The sequence below is a fragment of the Phaenicophaeus curvirostris genome, chromosome 4 (assembly GCF_032191515.1).
Source record: "Phaenicophaeus curvirostris isolate KB17595 chromosome 4, BPBGC_Pcur_1.0, whole genome shotgun sequence".
NCBI classification, from domain to species: Eukaryota; Metazoa; Chordata; class Aves; order Cuculiformes; family Cuculidae; genus Phaenicophaeus; species Phaenicophaeus curvirostris.
In genome coordinates this window covers 34,556,140-34,579,536 of record NC_091395.1, presented here as the reverse complement: position 1 = coordinate 34,579,536, position 23,397 = coordinate 34,556,140, and the positions used below count along the sequence as shown (strand labels likewise).

Sequence of the window (23,397 nt, the reverse complement as noted above, 5' to 3'; positions counted from 1 at the left end):
ACTTACTTGTTACCGTGATGAATTCAGAGCTAGCTGGTTATTCTGTAAACAAACATGATCAGGAACAGCTCTGATTTCAGCTATGTGTTCTGTCAATTTAAGAGAAGCATTGCTTTATGAGTTACCTGATGAAAATCCAGGCAAACGATCATCTAATTTCTGCATATGCACAGCAGTTGCACTGTTGATACTGTACACACTTCAGAAAAAGTAAGACACAACCTGACCAAAACCATTTTTGAAGTATTTTAATAAATCTAGCACTATTTAAAATCTAGCTACATGACAAATTTAGAAAGAGTAATTCAGTATCTGAGTCAGAAATGGCTCTCCAGTCCTGCCCAGTCACTCCTCTAATCTTGCACAGTCAGTTTTTAACAGCTTTAGTAATGACTCATCTGGTACATGTTTGCATAGGCATTTCCATCATTGACACTTCCAGGCTAAGGGAACCAGTTGAAAGCAGTAACACATCAGTTGCTGAACCACTTTCCCTGTTGAGATTTTTCCTTGCTAACTGTGATAAATAGATTACTCTGGTTGTCCTATGTCCCCAATAACTACCCTCTACAATAAAGGTTACCACTCTCTATGTAAACTGCACAATTTCCCTAGGCTATCCCTGTATGACACCAAAATTCATCTAAAATAGAGGTGGTAATCTTCTTTAAAGCTGAGTGAATAGCACTGGCAATAAGCTAATTCAAGTTAGTCAAGATAGTATTAAATATCAACTTAGATACTATACAAATGTTTTGTCATGTCCTAGAATAAAATTTATTTTAATGTTTCTTTAACTTATGTATCTGAGGTAGTCAGCATTGTAAAAAATGCAAAAGAAAGAAGTACAACACTATTTTAAGAGATAAAAGGAGAAATTTTAGTTAAAATAGTTTACAATAAAATAATTATAAATCTCTTTAGTTAAATATATACACATTACATGGTATTCTAAAAAGAAGGAACTTATTAAAGTTTCAAGCAGATCTAATGCACAAATTCACTGCTTTGTCAAATTAGACTGTAATGTCAGTTTTAACATTCGTAAATAGCTGTGTCAGACTAATGGCATTGTTTTGTGCAAAACTAAAAAAATTATGAAAAACAAGTCTCCAAATTCTCCCATTCCCACAGTAAATATAAAAGGTAGTTTACACATACACACGTTTACACACACAGACTTTGATTGCATACAGAGGTTTGAATGACCAGCACTAAAATAACCCCCATCTCTACAAAATAATTAATTTCTTGAATTGACACAGTTTCTGAAAATTACATATTTTAAGTGCTAGCAAATTGTGCTTTTAGGCAGCCACATGGCCAATAAGGTAGATGTTGTCATAAAGGTGCCCTACAAAATCTTCACTAATATTCTGTGCAGCGCGTCGTGTATTTCGGATGAATTCCCTCTTTGACATTTTGTTCTTCACATGAGGGCTTGTTAGGTCAATGGAAAGTAGAATCAAAGAGTAACACAGTACATAAACTGCATCTAGACAAGAAAGAATAAAAAAAAATTAAAAAGGAAACTGTGATCATTAAAAATACTGTTCCCTGTCCAAGAGACAGTCTACATCATCTAGGCTAATAATTATATATACACACACATATATAAAATCTCTAAAGAGTTGAAATAAATACCAGTGAAATAAAATTTAACAGAGAAATTTTCAAAGTAATAATGTCAGCACACTGCCAAATAAGCATTTACAAATCTCTTCGTATTTCTACATTATCCAAAAGTCACTAGGGGTTTTATGCACATCCACTGAAGCAGATTCTTGAAGTTTTTGTAAACTAAGGCCAACATCCTGCTAAAGCTTATCTTTAAAAAAGTAAGCATCCCACTGCTGAAAACTGGCTACCCAACCAATTAGAAATGCCTGTTAACTTGAGTGAGGTCCAAAAATCCCTCTCATTTCTGTAGGACAGTCCACAAGATAAAATGTTAAGTGCATAAGTCTTTGCAAGAGGGAACAGACAGTACAGAGCTTAAGTACAGCCAGAAGTGAAGGAGAAAATAAAGCCCACTTTTCAGCTAAGAGAAGAGAATCTGTGTTGTACTTTTTTTTCATTTTTTCCCAACCTGAGTGGGATGATGCTTGTATACTGAACCATCTCAAGCTACTTTTGTACTTTCAGAAATACTTGTTTAGATGCTGCTCTTAAAGCTATCATACACAGTAGTAGCACCATCCAGAAATACAAAGACCAATCCACTGAATCAAAGCGCTTTCTTGCTTACCAGGGCTAAGGCCAAGCTCTCTCATCAAATCGGGGTTACAAGCACAGAATCTGTGAGAGAACTTTGTTATGAGAGTCTCAAGGTACTCCCCACGCTCCTCAGGAGCGTGAATATGTCTGAAGAACTCTCTCAGTGCATTTGGCAAGAATTGATTTCTGAAGTTGTGCAGCGTCACAAGGTCATCCAAAACATCTCGCCTAGCAGAATAAAATCCCACATAATTAGAGAAATTTCTTTTAATTTTTTAAACATGTAGGTTTTAAAAACAAAATAGCAGTTTTATAACAGTTTATTAGCTTTGGATTTGTTGAAAAAGAAAGAAAATTATCACTAACAGCACAAACATAAAATAAATACCTCATCTTCAGACACTTACAATAGTAGCCAAATACTATAAAAATTAATCACTATTCTAAATTTCTTTATATGCATATTCAATCACAGTCTTGCATAGAGGCTTTGCTTCTCTCTGACAAAGACTTTAAAAAAGACAGTAGAGGGAATAGATTCATGTGTTACACATCTTTGTGCCTAAATAGAAACTGCTGAAATAGTATCTTGTTAAAATCAGGCTTATTAGATAAAATTTGCAAACAAAACCCCTTTAAAGTCTAAGTCCATCAAGGACTCACTCAAACATTTTCCACTGAACACAGAAACAGCTGAAGGATTCAGACTAACTTACACAAACAGATGTGCAAAAGACATCTGATAAAAAATTGGAAGCAAATCTGAAGTGAAGCATAGAATATTCTCATATGTTTATCCTTTCTATTAAACATTTCAGTACTAAGAGCAGAGTTTCAACATTTAGAAACCTATTTTCTTGTTTCTATTGCCCAATTATATTTTGTTTATGAAGGGAAGATGAATGGCTAATGTTAACTTGCAATCTCATCTGTTAAATGGTTTTGTACTTTTTCTGCTGCCAAAAAAAATGGTAAACTGAAGTTTTACAGCACAGGACTCTCAGTGGTGATAACACTACAGAATAATTCTTTTTATTCCTTCCGTGATACAAGCTGAGAAGCAGAAGGCTGTTTCTGCTAGAAATGCTGCTGTCCCTCTGCTCTTCCTATTTAGGTCCAGTTATTATTCTCACCCTCTTTCAACTTTGCTTCAACATGTTAGTCCTCCTCTCCTGGCACTGCACTACCCCAAATTGAAGGTATCCTGGAAGGCAAGAGAAAGCATTGTGGAGGTAGACGAGCATGCTAGAGCAGGCAGTGTGTTCCCTACTGCAGCTCATGCTGTCTCCAACCGAATGTTCTACTGCATCTTAGGAGGGGGTTGTGACTTTCAGTTGAGAAATATCAGACAAGCAAATCATGGTTAGATAATTCAACATTAGTTAAAAAGCTATCATCAGCTGGTAAAGTGATAACCGCTTTTTCTGATTAACATCCATATTAGATAGAGAAAAAAGAAACCTCAAGTCAAAAAACCAGCAAAATACCAATAAAATTGGAATGTCATATATCACAAAGATTATCCTGTGCAGTTTCAATGTTCACTACAGCTTCCAAACAATTTATGTCCAGAACTGTAAAAATACAGAAAAATCACAGTATGTGAGAATTACTAGTTAGACTTATTTTCAGGTGTTCTTTTATAGTGTAATAGTCATTTAAGTACTTCAACTGATTAACTGTTCGTATTTGGCAGCAGCATTACTTAGCTGCACTTTCTTGTATTTTTAAATCTTTAAAATTACATCAATTCAAGTGAAATATTGTTGAATGGTGCTTTACATTGAAAACGAGTAGGAAATGTCTCAAGAAATTCACATTACCTTTCATCAAGGTAGATCCTCAGCTTCTTCCAATTTAGTGTTCTTGTGCAAAAGATAAACTTAGCTATTTCTTTCGGCGAATCGTCTAGTATGCCCTTGGACATAAAGTAGTTGACGCCCTGAGATAAAATACACGTATGTATAAATATGTTTAATCTTCATAATGTGTTCAGAACAAGTATTGCACTTGGCAATGTTCAAACATAGCCCTACTGATGAGTTGCTTTGTTTTTCAGAATTATTCCTCTTCCTCTAGATCACATTTCAACATGCACAATACACTCTACAATTACAAATCAAATGCAAAGAAACATTTATTGTTATGGTTGAGATTTTACATATACTTACAGTAGGAAATTTAAAATTATGAACCCCATAAACAAGCATGACAGTTCTTTAATAATTTCTTTACAGTGTAGACTACTATTGTGATTTTCATACTCTTGTAACTGTATTTAAAATGCTGTGGGGACCATAACTTTTAATTTCATAAACTTTGTAAATAAGAAAATCTTAGCTGTAATGTGTTTAGTATTCAACATACTTCACTAAAACATTAATGTTTTTACATGTATATGATGCATCACATTCAAATAGATGCATTAAACGCATTTGTTTAAATGTGCAATAATGCAAATAAAAACAAGCACGCTGATGTCAAAGCATAGCTAAATATTAAAGATATAAATATGCATACACATAAATGTGACTAATGTAAAGCAAAAATTTAAAAATGAACAACTGCACATATTTTATATTAATATGATTTGAAGAATTTTCCACACTTTGTCAAGCACACATTTTTACAGACTACACATGCCAAATTTAATTTAAAATTATTTCAGTGATACTCTGGATTCTTTCTGTTCATTGAAATATCACAAAGCATAAAACTATTTTCATTATGATCTCCAAAATAAAAACCAACCTAACAGATTTTTAAAATATTCAAGTTTTTCAACAACAAGAATCTAAACCTGAGAATAACTACCTAACTAATTTCAATTCCATTTGGCAGTGGGGGGGAGTGGCTCTGAGCATGTGTTACAAAGAAGCATTACAATACTCAAGTATAGCATCTCTTGACTATACCATAATGTTGAAACATTTGAAAATGTGTAGGGTAGTGCATTTTTGCATAGGATAAAGTACCAAGGTCACAACCTAAATCATCTCTAAAATACTTCTTAAATTTTTTTTCATAAATGTTCTGATAACAGAGTTCAAAATATTTTGCAGGGCTGCTCTTTTAGTTTACATTACATCTATAAAGATGTGGAGGCAGCCTGTCATTCAGTGTATAAACTAACTTCCCAGTGCTGTTCAATTTTGCTTATAAAAGAAATAAAGGTCTGAGTACAGGCTGAGATTTTATGAAGTGCATTAGTAAAGCAAAGTCTCAATTGTATCAAGCAAAATAGAAATTAGAACACATGCTTAAGATATCAATAGTACAAGGGAAAAGCCAGCAAGTACCTCTAATATTATCTTGCTGTTTTTACCAGTCCATAATTTTTGCTTATATATTTGTAGTATGCTGATTAACTGCTGTTTTCTTCTTCTTCTCTCTTTTTTTTTTTTTGTTAAAAGAATGTTGTATAAACAAAATAAAAATACAAGGGTTTTATACAGGTAAGAGCAAAAAACCCCAAAACCTTGCAATTTTAGGGCCTGATTTTAAGAAGAATCTTTATTTAGGACCATAATGAAACATATATTACACTATAGGCTTGCATTTAAGTCCAAATTAGATCATAGTTAAGTTTGTTCATAATATGATAGACGACATAAGATTAGCTCTAATTCAAGAAAGTACCTAAATAGGAAATTAAAAATAGGAGATAAAAATGAACATCAACCGTATATTAATTCCTCAAGTATTCTGGCAATTTATACAAGACTAGCCACAGAACATCTCCTTTATATATATCCTGGCTTAATGAGACAGGCATTTGCTTCAGTAATAAGTATTTGTTTAACATAACAGAAACTGAAGCCTGGCATGGAACTTGCAGTAGTGTTCCTGCTGCAATTACTTAACAAACACTTCTGCAACATATCCAGAAAACACCTTGCAGGATGAAACTAACACCTTCATTAAGACAGTCAATGGGCTGGTTTCTCTGTGACAATCAACTTTACTTGATAGACTACCAAGTCCTTGCAAAGCATTTTTATTCTCTGTCTCAAATCCCATCTCTCTCTCCCCATCACAGATAATGCTTGAAAATATCTTTCTCTGTGAATGCAGTCTCATTATTCATTTTCCTTCACAAATAAGCAGGGTATACATAAAATGTACTTCAGCACACGCCATCAGTTTTAGTTGCTTTTTATTTCTTCCTAAACAACCACAAATACTTTGCAACAACAGAATTTTGATTTCTCTTTTAAGTTCTTAAATTTTGGGTCACAGCAAAGGAAATTTATTTACAAGATTTATGGCATGTCATTGCATCTGCTTTGTGTAACGCTGTAAACGCTGCCTTAAATTCCTCTCAGAACCTACACTTCAAATAAATCTCTTTTGGTAGCTAAAATGGTCACTTGTGGCAGGTATACTAGCTGAAATGAGCAATTCTACATAGTATTAAAACCTATGCTAAGATTATTTCTCAGTCACCTGGTGATTCTCTCAGAAAACATTTGACTGAAGTCAGGTAGGCATATCTGTGCCACTATCTACCAGTTTTGAAGAGGTATTTTCATCACTCAGGAAACACTGCATTATGAGCACTCACAGTATATTCTTCTAATTCTGTTGTACTGCCAAGATTTCCAGTAGCTCTGTGTCTGTCTAATTTATATGAAGAGGCTGCTTGTCACTACAATGTGCCTAGTACTACAGAATTAGGAAAGATGCCTTGCCTTTGTAGCAAGAATGTTACCACTGAATTTCAGACAGGTCTGGATAAAATCTTAATGTATAAAAGTGTTGATTTAAATTATATATGCAAATAATCATAACTACAGACTAAAAGTGACAACAAAAGCCACTTGTATTTTGGTGGAGATTTTTTACAGTTGTTCCTTTTTCTCCAGTCATACGATTCTTGTTTTACCAATCTATTCCATTACAGCACTGATACTTGCATTCTATACTGTTCCCAAGAGTCTTTCCCATTCATTTATATCCATACAGGATAGGCGAAATTGAAAACTTTTCTTTTTCAGTATTGGTTTCATTTCTGCATTGATCATCTCCTCTGCTAAGAGTACTTTCCGAACATTTCAGTATAGCAGTTAATAAAGTTGCCTTTGACATCTAAACAAAACAAACCAGACATTCTAAGTTAACACAGAAATTTTGGAATCAGTATTTTTATATATATATACATGATTTATCTTTCTAATATTTAAATGGAATTGTTTTCAAAGTCAGAGTTGGGTGACAATGAAGCTTTTTAACTAATGCACATTTAGAAGTAGTGCAGGGAAATACATGGCAAATATATTTGTCATTAAAGACAAATTTCACTTAATACTTGAAATTTCAATTTTCACACACATGGTTGTACACATGCTCTATTTGTTTAGCTTGAATAGTCTTAGAAGATTACTAAGAAAATCAGTAGTAGTATATTAACTTTTTAAAGTCATTTATAATTCTGAGTTATATGCTTTTATATTTTGGTAGAATTACATAAGCAACAAATGCTGATTTCTTTCTAAACTATACTATATTAAATAAAAACATGATTTTGATCACTAACCATATTAAAACCTTCTTAAATTAACACTGAGGAAGTACACAAATTCAAGTTTAAATACTAGCTTCATTATTTACATAAATTCTTTGAGGCCAGTGACTGTCATTTAATTCTATATATGTCACTTCATTCATAGTAGGGCCTCACTTTCTAATGGGGGCTTCTAGATAACATTATTAGTAAGTAATAATTAGACACTAACAGTATTTTTATTCCCATTTTTCTAGGAAAATGCAGTATCTTAATATATTTCATGGCGTATCTTCTGAAACAAAAGGCACAGTACTGATGTTATATTTTTTAATTGTAATGTTTAAAATTCTTTTACTAGAATCACAGAATAATTTGAGTTGGAAGGGACCTTAAAGATGATCTAATTCCAGCCCCCATGCTGTGGGCAGGGACATCTCCCACTAGACCAGGCAGCTCAAGGCCCCATCTAACCTGGTCTTGAACACTTAGAGGTTCCCCCTTCAGGTACTGGAAGGTTGCTATAAGGTCTCCTCAGAGCCTTCTCTTCTCCAGGCTAAACAACCCCAACTCTCTCAGCCTGTCCTTGTATGGGACATGCTCCAGCCCTCTGATCATCTTTGTAGCCCTCCTCTGGACCCCTTCCAACAGTTCCATATCCTTCTTATGTTGAGGATTCCAGAACCGGACACAGTATTCCAGGTAGGGTCTCACAAGAGTGGAGTAGAGGTAGACAATCACCTCCTTCAATCTGCTGGACATACTTCTTCTGATGCAGCCTGGGATACGTTTGGCTTCTGGGCTGTGAGTGCATATGGCCAACTGCTGTCCAGCTTCTCATCAACCAGCACCTCCAAGTCCTCTGCAGGGCTGTTCTCAAGTGCATTATCCCCCAGCCTCTATGGAAGCCATGGATTGCCCTGACCCAGGTGTAGGACCTTGTACTTGGCCTTGCTGAACCTCATGAGATTCACACAGGCTCACTTCTCCAGCTTGTCCAGGTCCCCCTGGATGACATCCCATCCTTCCAGTGTGGCAACTGTACTACTCAGCTTGGTGTCATCTGCGGACTTGCTGAGGGTGCACTCAATCTTGTTGTCTATATCATTGATGAAGATATTGAACAGAACTGGTCCCAGTATGGACCCGAGGGATACCACTTGTCAGGGATTTCCATCTGGACATCAAGCTGTTGACCACTACTCTCTGAATACGATCATCTAATCGATTTCTTATTCACAGTCCACTCATCAAATCCATATCTCTCCAATTTAGAGAGAAGGATATTGTGGGAGACCATGTCAAAGGCTTTACAAAAAGTGCAGACAGATTACATCCATTGGTTTTCCCGTGTCCACTAATGTCGTCACTCTATCATAGAAAGCCACTAGATTGGCCAGGCAGGACTTGCCCCTGGTGAAGCCAAGCTGGCTGCCTCTAATCACCTCCCTGTCCTCCACGTGCTTTAGCAGAGCTTCTAGAAGGATCTGTTCCATGATCTTCCTGGGCACAGAGGTGAGGCTGACAGGTCAGTAGTTCCCAGGGTCATCTTTTCTACCCTTTTTAAAAATGGGCACGTTACCCTTCTTCCAGTCACCAGGGACTTCTCTTGATTGCCATGATTTCTCAAATATCATGGAGAGTGGCTTGGCAACCACATCAGCCAATTCCCTCAGGACTCTGGGATGCATGTCATCAGGTCCCATAGACTTTTATATGTTCGCTTTCCTCAGGTGGTCACAAACTTGATTACCCCTTACAGTGGGAGGCACTTTAGCCCCTGTTCCCCATTTTGTTGTTCATTGACCCAGAAGGGGTAAGGAGAGTGGTTTTCAGTGAAGACTGAGGCAAAAAAGTTGTTGAGTACCTCAGCCTTCTCCTTGTCTGTTGATACGAGGTCACCATGTTCAACTATTACTGGGGGTATGCTTTTTTTAACTTTCCTTTTCCTAAGTTATGAATCAAGTCCTTTGGTGACAAACATGGACACAAGATAGAACATACGCTTCAAATGGTGTTTCACTGTATGTCTTTAAAATACAGTCTCAGCGTCACACACTTATAATGGCAGAAATCACAAGTAGAATGTAGAAATATTTTCATGTTACACAGAATCCATAACTAATAATTTACAAGATTAAAGTTCTCTGACTTTAATGTAGAGTTTTCAAAAGGTTTCAGCTCTCTGTCCCATTCCAAATTTTCAAATAAATCACACAAAACAATTTCTCTCTACAACATATGCATTTAATAGTCTTACAACAATTATACCAATGCATCTCAAAATTGGCCACTATGAAATAGGATGAATTTTTAAAAAAATTGGTTAGAAATACAGAGCACAGTACATATTCCATTATCTACACTATCTATAATTAAAATTTAGGTAAGGTAGTTCTATGCAAGTCACTAACAATTCATTTATGATCAAGAAAAGGTCAGAAAACTGATTTCCCTAGCAAAAACTAAGGATAGTTGGTAATGAATGAGATAATCAGAAGAATGGAAAGGCAGGCTTAGTGTAAGGAAATCCTGATCTCATTAAAATCTGAGAGTTTTGGTACAGTCTAGATTCCAATGGATCCGGAAATATAAATGCTATTACACAAAATAAGTTAGAATCATTATTGTTAATAAGAAACCAAAAATTAGATCTTCTTTCCTAGCCAAAGGAGTCTCTGTTCCACCTTCAGTTCCAATTTTACCTACATAGCATAGCTTCATGTAACAAACTTGAGAATGTATTTTGTAGGGAGCTAGAAACAGTATACAAAGCAGCGGGAAATAACTTCTGGTTCCTTACAAATTCTGAGTCATAAGTGTATGAGATATGAAACGAACACTGCATGAGAAACATTTCATATACACCATACACTCTTTACAATAAAATACAGCAGAGACCATATAGGCAGATTAAACAACATGATATTCATATTCAACTGTTAACACTAACACTAGATCACTCCCTCTCCCCAAAGAAGCAAAAATCAAGTTCCAAAATTTTGGCTACAATGGTGCTGCCATATTAAAAAAAAAACCCAAAACAGCAACTGACAAAAAAACTTAAGAAACCAAACATGCACTGGAGTGTTTTTTCCAATTACATGTAATGCAATTAAGCACATCCTTTCAGCAGAATGTGAGCACCTGCTATGAATTATGCAAGCTCATGCACACAATCAATACACTGAATTACAGCAGTTATCACAACACCATGCACACAACAATGGCTAACCAGAGAATCCTACCACAAAATGTGTAGATGCTCTTCCCTACCCCGTGAGCCACCGCTAGCTCTGGAGCTGTTGCTGTGGAGCCTGGTTACCCATTTTCATGACATGGGCGGTGTCCTTTGGAGAATCTTGCTCCTGAGGCTGTAAGTATTCCTATTTTTATAGTAATTTGATCAGGTCTGTTATCAAATGTAAAGCAGAGTTTGGCAGGAAATTCGGAGATGCTATTTGTAATAGTGGAATGTCATATCATATATTCCAGTCACAGCGTCCTTATAATAATAATTCTGCCAATATCACAGTTGTAAACAATAAATCAATAGTATTTGTGAATTCTCCCGAAATTCAGGCCCTGAAGGATTCCTACCAGGCTATGGTGCTCCACAGGGAGAGAGGAACAGAAGCCCTTAGGAGATATTCTGAGGTTCTCATCTCTCACTAGGCCTGAAGCAGACTGTACAACTACTGTACAATATAACCACAGTGAACCCAGAAAAACTAAGTGTAGCATAATAAATTTAATACCCAATTTAGGTATAGTATAAGGCAGCTCTACTTTGCAGATCTTAATTTCCTTTAAAGATAACAAATTCTTTTATTCAGTGTCTTCTGTGAAGGCTCCAAATGCTTTAAACCGACCAAGATTAGTTTAAATTAGTTTGGAATATAAGAGCATACTATAAACTAAGATAATAAGTGAAAAATGACATTAAAAGAAATTCAAAGCCAAAGAAAAATTTGGGCGGACAAAGCCCTTATCAATTAAAAATTTATATATTCCTGAAAACACATTTAAATTACATAAGAAGTGCATTTCATTTGAAAAGCTTTACACTTATTACTAAATTCCCTAAAATCCTGCTGAAAAGAAATACTAATGACTCAAGCAGCAAGGTGTTGATAAGTCATCTCAGCACTGTGTATCAGAGCTCAAGGCAGAGGTCTACCAAAGAAATTACAAAACTCTGTAATTTGTGACTAACAAAAATAGTAGGTTTCTTTATGAAGTAGAATATGAGGTAAAGCAAGAATTTAAACAAAACTGCATTATTGTAATGATTCATATAACTGCTTTTTTTATTTGACTCCATGGTTACAAGTTCATGTTTGCTGTATTGTATCAGCAGAGTGAACTATTAGCTCACAGAAGTATGTATTTTCATTTCTCTTAATTCTTTTCCTGCTTTGGATTTATTCAATTACCAGTTCTTTGTGTATGTATAATTACACGATACATAGGAAGTTAATACCACTTTTTGTTTAGTACTGTGTACGTCCATCTCCTAGGAAACATGAAGAATCTAGTTTTGTACAGAGAAGACTCTCTTTGTCATTTGGGCATTAGTTGCATATCTCCCAGGCAAAACTGTCTATTCCTAAACTCTTTGTTCTCTGAAAGGCGATAGCAAAAGCAGAAGCTCACCTTTCCAGTTAGTTACATGTATCAAGAAATGGAAGCCTTTCAGTTTGACATGGAGTATTTTTTGCAAATAAATATATGTTGTAGTATACTATAAAGAAAGATTATGTTTATGCATAACAAACATTGACAGAAATAAAATGAAACATCTTTAGGATAGCTCAACAGTACATCTTTTTCATAATATTTCAAGATTTGCTCATTGATAGTGGAAATATTTTAAAACTCTTTAAAAGAAACCAGAATTGTCATAGAAGTAATTGGTGTTACTTTATACCTAAACCTGCTTTAAATGAAGTGGGATCGAAGTCATACTCTGCAGAAGTTGCAGCATTTTAACTTATGTATTATTATCCTTTTAAAAGTCACCGTTACCTCTTCAGTTATGATCTCTGCCTCACTTCTAAGTTAGTACATGGTTATGAATTTCTGGTATCCATAGGTCAGAGCACTGTACAGAGCACTTAAGAGGCAAGCCGTGCACAGGTACCATATGCAAAAAAAAAAGATGAGGATAGGGCTGTAACTTAATATTAACCACTCCTTCAGTAAAATGCCTATTAAAATTTGGCTTTGAATATGGCTATAATTATAAAACAACAACAACAATTATTTTAACTGTTTATTACTGTCAGCAACAGTTTACTTACCTCATCAGGGTTGGCGTTAAAGGTGAGACTGCCCTCATCCAGCTGCATATACAATTTTCTAAAAGAAAATCCTAGAGGTGGATTCTTATTGTATATAGAACAGTGACCCCAAGTGGATTTGCACAACCTATGAAAACAGAATCAGTCTGTTATAAAAATTCTTTTCTGTATGTATTTTACAGAAACTAAATGTATTCAACATTGTAAAGTCATATACTCAAACTATAGGAAAAGTTAGTAATAGGCTGCATGTAACAGTTATTAAGCCTTTTGCAGGTGTGTGGGTAAAGTCTTTACATTGTTTTCTTCTCACACAGGCTTTGGTGAATTTGAACGCAAACTCAAAACATACGCCAGTAGGTGGCATCATAACAACATCAACACCACCGAGACTTCCGATACTAGTATATTAACACTAGATAACTGTTTCAAGTTGTTCTACAGCAGTACAACTGCTTATAAAATTCTGTTTCTTTTCTTATGACCCACTTGTGCAGTGAGTGGGACACCATATCTGCATAAAATTATCCATTAACTCATTGCTTTCCCTTTCTGTTCTTTTCCATCTATCGTTTTCCCAGTGTTGAACATTCCTAATCCAGCCTCATTCTTCTATACCTTTCCCTTCTATGCGACCTTGACTCCGTATCTCATTTTCACTCGTTTCCATCTTTCATTGCAGTCTCCTTGAAGACACCATCTGAAAGTCCCTTGAACTTTCACTTTCTAGCACTCCAATTGTTCTCTAGATTACTGAACTGGTAGCTCTGCTAAAACATGTATTCTGTAAATAATTAGGCTCAAAGCTTAGGACTCAGGAAACAGTCACCGAAGACAAGGGAGAGACTTTATTTTCAGTCCAGGAAACTAGGTCTTACTCAAACCGAGTTCAGAGCTGCAGCCACAGGACTTCTGTAGAATAAACTCAAACACATCCAATACATGTAGAATATTGAAGACTAAGATGTCTACAGAGATTATGAAATTTGAGATTTTTATTAATTTACTAAATCAGGACAGATTTGCACTACCGAAGTGTATACTTTGAACTGAATATTATTTGGGAAGATTTCACTAAAAATTACTGAGCTATTTCCCAGTATGAACTCTGAGGAAAACATGTACACTTTCCCTGTGTATGTTAAGAATACATACTGCACACAATTAAGAAACTCTAATATCTTCAAACTTTGGTCCAGGGAATTTATTTGTATTTAGTGTGGTTTTGATACCAAGAACTAAGTAAAATACAATGCATACTTACTCAACTACTAAGCTATTTGATATACATAAACTTAGAAGCTTAGCAGGATCTTCACGACAATTCCTGCTTCCTGCCAAGACAACAGTCCCCAACAGCAGAATGATCATGACTAAGAAGTTATAATTGCATTATCCTACTGCTGAGCTTACAAAGCATGATAGGAAGGGAAGCTGCTTAATTCAAATGCAGAGTGGCAAATAAATAGACAAGGAAGGAAGAAATGCACAGCACAATGAAAGGAAAAGAAACAGGACCTGAACAACAATCCAACCATAACAGCAATATTTCTTACTGTTAAGTTATAAGGTGTAAGAATACATTGTGAAAGAAGACACTAGTAGTGCTGACCAACTACTCTAAAGACAATGTGGTTTCACGAGTCTTTCCTAGTGTTGTAGAACACCAAATATAAAAAAAAACACTTTTAATTGAATTTTGATCTTCTACTATTTTATTTGATAGAGTGCTACTTTATTTCCTAGACATAAAAACTCTGCATATGTTATATAAATGTATTTCAGCTGTTAGGCTGCAGAAATTTCACTTGACCTATTTGCATAACTGACATTTTCTTTTCTGCCTTCCTTCCCCATCTTCCAAAAAACATACCCTTAAGTTGCTGTAAGACAAGAATAGCAGACGAGTTCTTGTCCCTTTCTTCCTAGAGCTTCAGCTGAATAGGTTTGCTTGCTCAAGCTAGCTGTTTGCTTGAAGTTCAGAGAAATAATACAAACATCTGAGATGTGCTTTGGGCTAATACAGAAGTGAAAACAAGTCCTTGTTTTTTTCCCCATGATATATCAAACAGAAAGTGTATACTTGTACCAAAGCACACTTCTGTAGGTAGTAATCTCCACTAATACATGATAGTAATTAGAAATCCAAAATACTAAATTTTTAAGCTATATTCGTTTTCCCTATGTTAAACCCTATATAAGTTAGGAAACTTTTTCTAAGGTTAGAATGACAAAAAGCACACTGAAACAAATTTAAAATCTAACAATTATTTTTACTATGTCCACGGGATACTTTTTTTTTTTTTGCTTACCCTTGCCAGAGCAGCTCATCATTAGCGAGATCCTGCCAGACACATGAAGCTAGACAAAGATCAGTTGCATTCAGGTATGACAAAATGGTAAAACTAAGTTCTGGTGGCAACATTTCCAGGTTAATGAATCCTTCTTGTTCTTTAGATTTTCTAGTCTTCAACAGATGGTAGATGTCAATGCCTCCTTGGGCTTGTTTCCGATGGTTTGTATTTGAAACGTTGTTAGTAGTTACTCGTCTACCATGTTCTCTGGCAAGATAGCCTTGTCCACTGTACCCTTGGTGTTGAAGTTGCTGGTTCCTAGCAACTCTCCAAAGTCCCTGACCCATCTGCGAGCCTGCCGGACATAAAATCCAAATTAAATATTGACAGCTATTTACAAATATTTGTAAGACACACTCAGCACATGCTGGAAAAAAAAATTTGCAGGACTGAGCTGAATAGGAAAAAGTGAGTTTTGTCAAAGTTGTTGATGATGTAATCTGCCTCCAATAGAGCAAGTAAATAAATACTGAAAACAAAAAACATAAAAAAATACAATTTTTTCAAAAATTCAAAAATGTCTATGCTTGAAAGTTACAAAATTAATATTACGCTTCTGCAAACAGCACCATACATTACCCATGTCCTACACAAGCTAAGAAGCCTTTACCATCACAACATTTGGAAGTGTTATCTTCAGACTTTCCTTAAAATGCAATAAAAATAGCTTCTTAAGAGTCAATGCAGTGCTATAAAATGTAAGGATAAACAAAAAAGTCCTGAGTAGCGAGTAGCACACAAAATTAGGCTGACTTACATTACACAAAGCTTAACGACTTTGGAATGGCTTCTAACTACAATATTTCTATCCTATTTCAATGATAATGTATTAAAAATTCACTTTCTTGTTTCTGAGCATGCCAAATATCTTTTCAGTCTTTCAAGTACAGTAGCATAACAAATTTATGATAAGGCTACTATATCTTACTTGTCAATGTGTTTTTTTGTCACACTTTGCTACAGATTGTAATAAAAAGAACATATTCCGAATGTTAGTCAGTCATCCAGATTTCTGAATGCTGCAACTCAAATTTCAGTAACCACCTCTACTTACCAAGAAGAAAAATTGAAGTACAATAAATCATACTAATTCAGTATGGGAATGTTGTCTCAATCCTATCAGAAGTAGTTTATATATGGTGATCTATCTTATTTTTTCAACCTCTGGTAAAATGACAGAATGCTGTAAGTGATCATACTAGAAATCTGCAGGTTCCTGATGCTAACTTTCAAGACAAAGAAACGCATGGCATGGTCTGGTAGGACCTGGCATGTATTTGAAATTTATATACTCTTAACACAGGAAATTGAAACTGGTAAAGGTTGGACATGAATGGAAACTGTTCTACACTAGCAGAAAGAAGCAAGCCATGGATGTGGAGAGGGTTTACAGGAGGAAAAAAGAACAACAGAGAAATTAGAGGAATTACAGAAAAAAAAAAAAGCAGTATACCAAGATGGAAGGAGACAACAGGCAAGTGCAGCTGGCTGATGAAACGGTTATCTACATAAGCATCCATTCAGGAGAAGCTGAAAAATTCATTTCTTCAGTTGCATATTCCAAGAGATATAGTTCTTGATGTCAAGTGCCTATGCTGGAGCCTTCCTTTCTCACTCTTTAATGCAGATAAAGCCACAGTTGTGAAGAAACTGTAGTCATATGTATTATATTCAATTTAGTAGTATGCAAGATTCTACATAAATTGATCATTACTTTTATTCTCATTTCTTGTACAGTTATATGTTTCTTGAGACCAGCATAAAATTTTCAAAAGTCCTTAGGGCTACCAGTAAAGTTGCTTCATGAAGCTATACCACAATCTGCCTTTTTAAACGTGGCAACAAAAGGATAAGCGTTCTGATGAAAACAGGCCTTGCTAATTCATGGACGTGTTTGTAATCAGCTTATGAAATTTCTAGCTGTAAATAAAACATTTCTTCAGAAGGTGAAGAACTCTGCCTTTATTTTTCATTGCCTAGCTAGATTTATAAAATAAGAGGTAGGAACTTTTTTTATAGACATTCCCAGAGCTGCAGGTGCTCAGTGCCACCTTTTCCTGTTTTTGAACAACTAAACCTCTCCAAGGAGAAGGAAGTTACTAACCTTCATCCCAAAGGGGAACCACCAAGCCGTGTTACAAAAACACCAAGTGCTATTAAATGAATCAGTGGTAAGTGTGCCAGGATTGGCATTTGGGACTACAAGCATAAACCTTTCAAGTCTTCTGCTGCTCCAACTTTGGCTGTTGCTGCTGCTATTGTCCCTGCTGAGCAGGCAGGGCCTACAGTGACGTGCAGTGAAGAATCAAGAAAAAAAAACAGTCTGTGTGGGTAGGCAGTAACAGGCAAGGACTGGAAGGAGAAAAGGAGGCTTTCCCTAGGGATAAAAATAATAGATAAGCAATATTTCTGAGGAAAAAAAACATTGAAAAAAAAAGCTATCACTGCACTAGAAGATTCAACTTGTAAAGTCCCTATATTGCTAACCATTGTACACAAGCTTGTTAATTAAATACAGTACTTAGTAAATATATATCTCTAAAAATCTTGGGAGGCTATAACCAACTCTTGACCTTAGCCCAGTGAGTAAATTGAACACCGCCAACAATGCATTACCCTTTCAAATATGCAGTTGCCAAACTTAGAGGCTGTGTTCACTCTCAGAAGATATCAGATGATCTGAATGACTAAATAACAATGAATTATCAATTCAATCATGTAAAAAATTTAGTTTGAAACGGTATACACATGTAGACGTAAACTCAACTCTAACCCGTACACTTTCTCAGAGTAGCTCTTCATGTAGCAACCAATATAAAATCTGCCTGAGAGCACAGCATTGACTCTAGCAAATCTACAAAAATAGCCTTTATTTTGCTAGTATTTTTGCCACTTTTTCGGGCACTACTGTTTATCATTATAACAAAGTCACAATTATATACACATTTGTTAATTCCCAACCGTTAAAAATCTTCTGAAAATGCTGATAACTTCAGCACAGTTTAAATAAAATTAAAAAAAAAAAAAAAAAGAGAGGATAATAAGAAATTCAAGGCTCTGAAAATTGTCAGGAATCAGACTGTGGCAAGTTTCCAAGTCACAATACACCAGATAGATGATAGAGAAAGACCAGCAGCATTATCAGGAACAATTTATAGGATGGCTGTGTACCCAGTGAATGATCAAATGAAATTTATGCTATCGGTTAAGCATCTGGCAGTTTTATGTTAGCTTTCAAACCTCTTCAAAGTCAGATTATCTTTTTGTTCTGCATGTACTACTTGCAAAGAATTCAGTAGTGGTCAAAGAAGATCAAGTTTTCCTACTTAGTCCTAAATTGAATATAAAAGTTACATTCGCTAGCTTAATATCTTTAATGCAATATTTAGCTACAAGTTCCTGTTCACAAATTATATTCTACTGAGGAATACTGAGCTAACAACAATATAAACAAATTTTTATTAGTGCTTACATGGTTTTTCTTGCCACAGAAAAGCTAATTGCGATACATCCCTTCTAAATTATTTAACACTAGAAAGAGGCTCCAAGGCAGAAAAAAATGTCATTGGAGAAACTAGCCTTCTTATAATGTACCCACGCACTTATACAGAAGATAACACTGCAAAAATATTTTAAAGTTAAAAGATATTTTAAAACAAGACTAAAAAAATATATTTGCTATTTTTAATATCAACTAACGACCTTTCAGAGAAGAAACAAAGTGAAACACAATTTAAACCATTCTAGATCCAGCTGCAAGAAATCCACAAGCTTTGATACGTGCGTAGCTATTCAGCAGCTTATATACTATTTGTTAGATCATGTCTTATTTTTCCAATCAAATAATTACTTTCATCTTTATAGCAATCCAGATGAATACTTTGAGAACTCACTGGGGAAATAAGATGAGTAAACTTGTTATTACTATAATGCCTTTGAAGCAATAGTGCCCAGAACTATACTTCTAAATTTTCTGGAACATATATTTTCAATCTCCAGATCCCATAAGCCACTCAAGTGTATGTTTCCAAGCTTACCATTATGTAACTTCATCTAATAATTGAAATCTCTTGATGGCTTGGCTGTAATAACCATCACAGTAAAAAGAACATTAAACTTGTTTATACATTGCTGATCTTCTCCGACTCTCTCTGGTATTTATCAGAGTCTGATTTTGATTTTAATCACATCTTCTTCATATTGCCTTGTTACTGAGTAATAAATTATTTATAGCGCTGAAGAGAAGGCTCTGGAGAGATCTTATAACAGCCTTCCAGTACGTGAAGTGGGCTACAAAAAAGCTGGAGAGGCACTTTTTACAAACGCTTGTGGTGACAGGATGAGTAGGGGTGGCTATAAATTGGAAAGGGGAAAATCTAGACTAGACATTAGGAAGAAATTCTTCATGATGAGAGTGGTGAGGCACTGGCATAGGTTCCCCAGGGAAGTTGTGGCTGTTCCCACCCTAGAAGTGTTCAAGTCCAGGTTGGACGGGGCCTTGGGTGGCCTCATCTAGTGGGAGGTGCCCCTGCCTATGACAAGGGGCTTGGAAGTAGATGATCCTTAAGGCCCCTTCCAACTCAAACCATTCTATGACAGGACAATAAAAGCTAAACGTAAGCTAGGTTGATGCTGTACTGGTACTGGCTTCCCCTTTATTAAACAAAACACAACATGTAGCTACTGTGCTAACTAGAAAGCTACGATCTAGTTGCCACCACTGAAACTTGGTGGGATGAATCCCATGACTGGAGTGTGACTATCGATGGCTACAGGCTGTTCAGAAGGGACAGGCAGGGAAGGAGGGATGGAAGCACTGCCTGTGTCAGGAAAGGGATAGAATGTGAAGAGCTGCCATTGAAGAGTAGCCATGAACAGCTTGAAAGCTTGTGGGTCAGAATAAAAGACTGAGGAACCAATGGGAATCTTGTGGTTGGTGTATACTATAGGCCACTCGATCAAGGAGAACCAACCGATGAAGCCTTCCTCCTCCAGCTACAAGAAGCTTCATGCTCACAAGCTCTCATCCTACTCAGGGACTTCAACCACCCTGACATATGCTGGAAAAGTACCACGGCAAGCTGCAGGCAATCCAGGAGACTCCTGGAGTACACTGAAGATAATTTCTTAATCCAGCCAATAGAAACCCCACTCGAGGGGATGCAACACTGGACCTGATGGTCACTAATACAAATGAACTCATCAGCAACATGAGGATCAGAGGCAGCCTGGGGTGCAGTGATCACGCACTAGTGGAGTTCAATGTCCTGAGGGACAGGGGGTGAGTGAGGACTATAGTCAGGATCCTGAATGTCAGGAAAGGAGACTTCCAGCTCTTCAAGGAGTTACTCAGTATGACCCCCTGGGACATGTTCCCCAGGGACAACGGAGCAGAACAGAGCTGGCTAGTATTTAAGAATGCTTACCATGAGGCATAAGAGTGCTCAGTCCCCATATGCAGGAAATCAGGCAGGAAAGGGAAGAGACCAGCGTGGCTGAATTGAGACCTGCTGGTCAAACTCAAGAACAAGATGGAACTGCCCAGGCAGTGCAAGCAGGGGCTCGTAATCTGGGACGTGTATAGGTATGCTGCCCGGTTGTGTAGGGATGAGGTCAGGAAGGCCAAGGTGCAGCTGGAGCTGAACTTGGCAAGGGAAGAGAAGACCAGCTAGAAGGGCTTTGACAGGTACATCAGTCAGAAGAGGAAGGTTGAAGAGAATGTACCCCCACTGATGGTTGAGAATGGTGACATTGTACCAACAGACAAGAAGGCTGAGGTACTCAACAACTTTTTTGCCTCAGTCTTCACTGAAAACCACTCTCCTCACCCCTCCTGGGTCATCATACAACAAGATAGTGACCAGGGGGATAAACTCCTCCCACTGTAGAAGAGGATCAGGTTCGTGACCACCTGAGGAACGTGAACATACATAAGTCTATGGGACCTGATGAGATGCATCCCAGAGTCCTGAGGGAATTGGCTGATGTCGTTGCCAAGACACTCTCCATGATATTTGAAAAGTCATGGCAGTCAAGGGAAGTCCCTGGTGACTGTAAAAAGGGTAACGTTGTTCCCGTTTTTAAAAAGGGTAGAAAAGATTACCCTAGAAACTACCAGCCTGTCAGCCTCACCTCTGTGCCCAGGAAGATCATGGAACAGATCCTCCTAGAAGCTCTGCTAAAGCACATGGAGGACAGGGAGGTGATTAATGGCAGCCAGCATGGCTTCACCGGGGCCAAGTCCTGTATTACCAATCTGGTGACTTTCTATGATGGAATAACCGCAGCAGTGGACACAGGAAAACCAATGGATGTGATCTATCTGGACTTCTGTAGAGCCTTTGACGTGGTCTCCCAACACATCCTCTGTAAAATGGAGAGATATGGATTTGATAGGTGGACTGTTTGGTGGATAAGAAACTAGTTGGATAGTCATATTCAGAGAGTAGTGGTCAATGGCTTGAAATCCAGATGGAGATCTGTGACAAGTGATGTCCCTCAGGATTCCATACTGGGACTAGTGCTGTTTAATATCTTCATCAATGATACTGACAGCGAGATCGAGTGCACCCTCAGCAAGTCTGCCAATGACACCAAGCTGAGTAGTGCAGTTTCCACAGTGGAATGATGGGATGTTATCCAGAGGGACATGGGCAGGCTGGAGAAGTGAGGCTGTGAGAACCTCATGAGGTTCAACAAGGCCAAGTGCAAGGTCCTACAGGTGGGTTGGGGCAATCCACAGTTTCGATATAGGATGCGGGTTGATGTGATTGAAAGCAGCCTTGCAGAGAAGGACTTGGAGGTGCTGGTTGATGAAAAGCTTAACATGAGCTGGCAATGTGCACTCACAGTCCGGAAAGCTAACCATATCCTGGGCTGCATCAAAAGAAGCGTGGCTGGCAGGTCGAGGGAGGTGATTCTGCGCCTCTATTCCTGTTTTGTGAGATCCCACCTGAAGCACTGTGTCCAGTTCTGGAATCCTCAACATAAGAAGGATATGGAACTGTTGGAAGGATTCCAGAGGAGGACTACAAAGAAGATCAGAGAGCTGGAGCATATCCCTACGAGGACAGGCTGAGAGAGTTGGGGTTGTTCAGCCTGGAGAAGAAAAGGCTCTGAGAAGACCATATAGCGACCTTCCAGTACCTGAAAAGGGCCTAAAAGAAAGCCAGAGAGGCACTGTTTACAAAAGCTTGCAGCGATAGGGGTAGGGGCAATGGGTATAAACTGGATAGGGGCAGATTTAGACTAGACATAAGGAAGAATTTCTTCACCATGAGAGTGGTGAGGCAGTGGCACAGGTTACCCAGGGAAGTTGTGGATGCCCCATCCCCAGAGGTGTTCAAGGCCAGGCTGGATGGGGCGTTGGACAGCCTGCTCTACTGGGAGGGTGTCCCTGCCCACGGCAGGGGGTCTGGAACTAGATGATCTTTAATGTCCCTTCCAATCCAAACTATTCTATGATTCTACAAAGTCTCGATACAAACCCCCTTTGCGTGATGGTAACCGAGCCCTACAGCTGCTGCTTTGCGGCCACGATTCTCCGAACGGGAAAACGTTCCTTCCTGGAACATCCTTAACGAAGCCTGCCGATACCCTTAACGTGAGGGCCTTGCACTCCCGGCTGCAGACCACGGCGCTGGCGGCTCCCGCGGCGCGGCACAGCACGCCCCTGCCGCCCGAGGCCGCCCCAGCTGACGGGAGCCCCCGGGGAGCCGGGCCCCGGGCCGGGTCACGGCCGCGTGAGGGCCGGCCCCGCGCGCCATTGGGCCGCGCCGACGGCCGCGCCTCCTGATTGGCCGCGCCGCCCGCCCGTCCGCGCCCCGCAGATGGCCCCCCCCACCCCGTACCTGCGCCAGCTCGGGTCCCAACCGCCGCCGCGACGAGCCCGGCCCGGGTCGGTGCGTGAGCCTCGCCGTGTGGGGACGGGGCCGAGCAGCCCCCGGCGGCGGTGAGAGGCGGCGCCAGCCGAGGAGGCCCCTCCGGCACGCAGGGAAGCGGCCGCCACCTCCCCGGCTCC

The 23,397-nt window shown here is 38.0% G+C and overlaps 1 protein-coding gene across 1 annotated transcript; it reads right to left on the bottom strand.

The window, feature by feature from the left end:
• Positions 1-233: 233 nt before the first annotated feature.
• Positions 234-23,383, bottom strand: FBXO8 (F-box protein 8). The gene is made up of 6 exons (XM_069855757.1): positions 23,228-23,383; positions 15,336-15,672; positions 13,024-13,150; positions 4,041-4,159; positions 2,249-2,445; positions 234-1,495 (listed from the first exon to the last, which is right to left on the bottom strand). Exons 2-6 carry the CDS (start codon positions 15,662-15,664, stop codon positions 1,308-1,310), a joined length of 960 nt encoding a protein of 319 aa, XP_069711858.1. The 5' UTR covers positions 15,665-15,672; positions 23,228-23,383; the 3' UTR covers positions 234-1,307.
• Between the last annotated feature and the right edge of the window lie 14 nt (positions 23,384-23,397).

What these genes read in the sequence shown, in the direction of transcription:
- FBXO8 (XM_069855757.1), bottom strand. Translation starts at nt 15,664, where the DNA reads ATGGGTCAGGGACTTTGGAGAGTTGCTAGGAACCAGCAACTTCAACAC. An exon ending in GATGAGCTGCTCTGGCAAGG is followed by an intron (nt 13,151 to 15,335) that starts GTAAGCAAAAAA and finishes CTGTTTTCATAG; the next exon opens with GTTGTGCAAATCCACTTGGG. An exon ending in AGAGCTTGGCCTTAGCCCTG is followed by an intron (nt 1,496 to 2,248) that starts GTAAGCAAGAAA and finishes TTTCTTGTCTAG; the next exon opens with ATGCAGTTTATGTACTGTGT.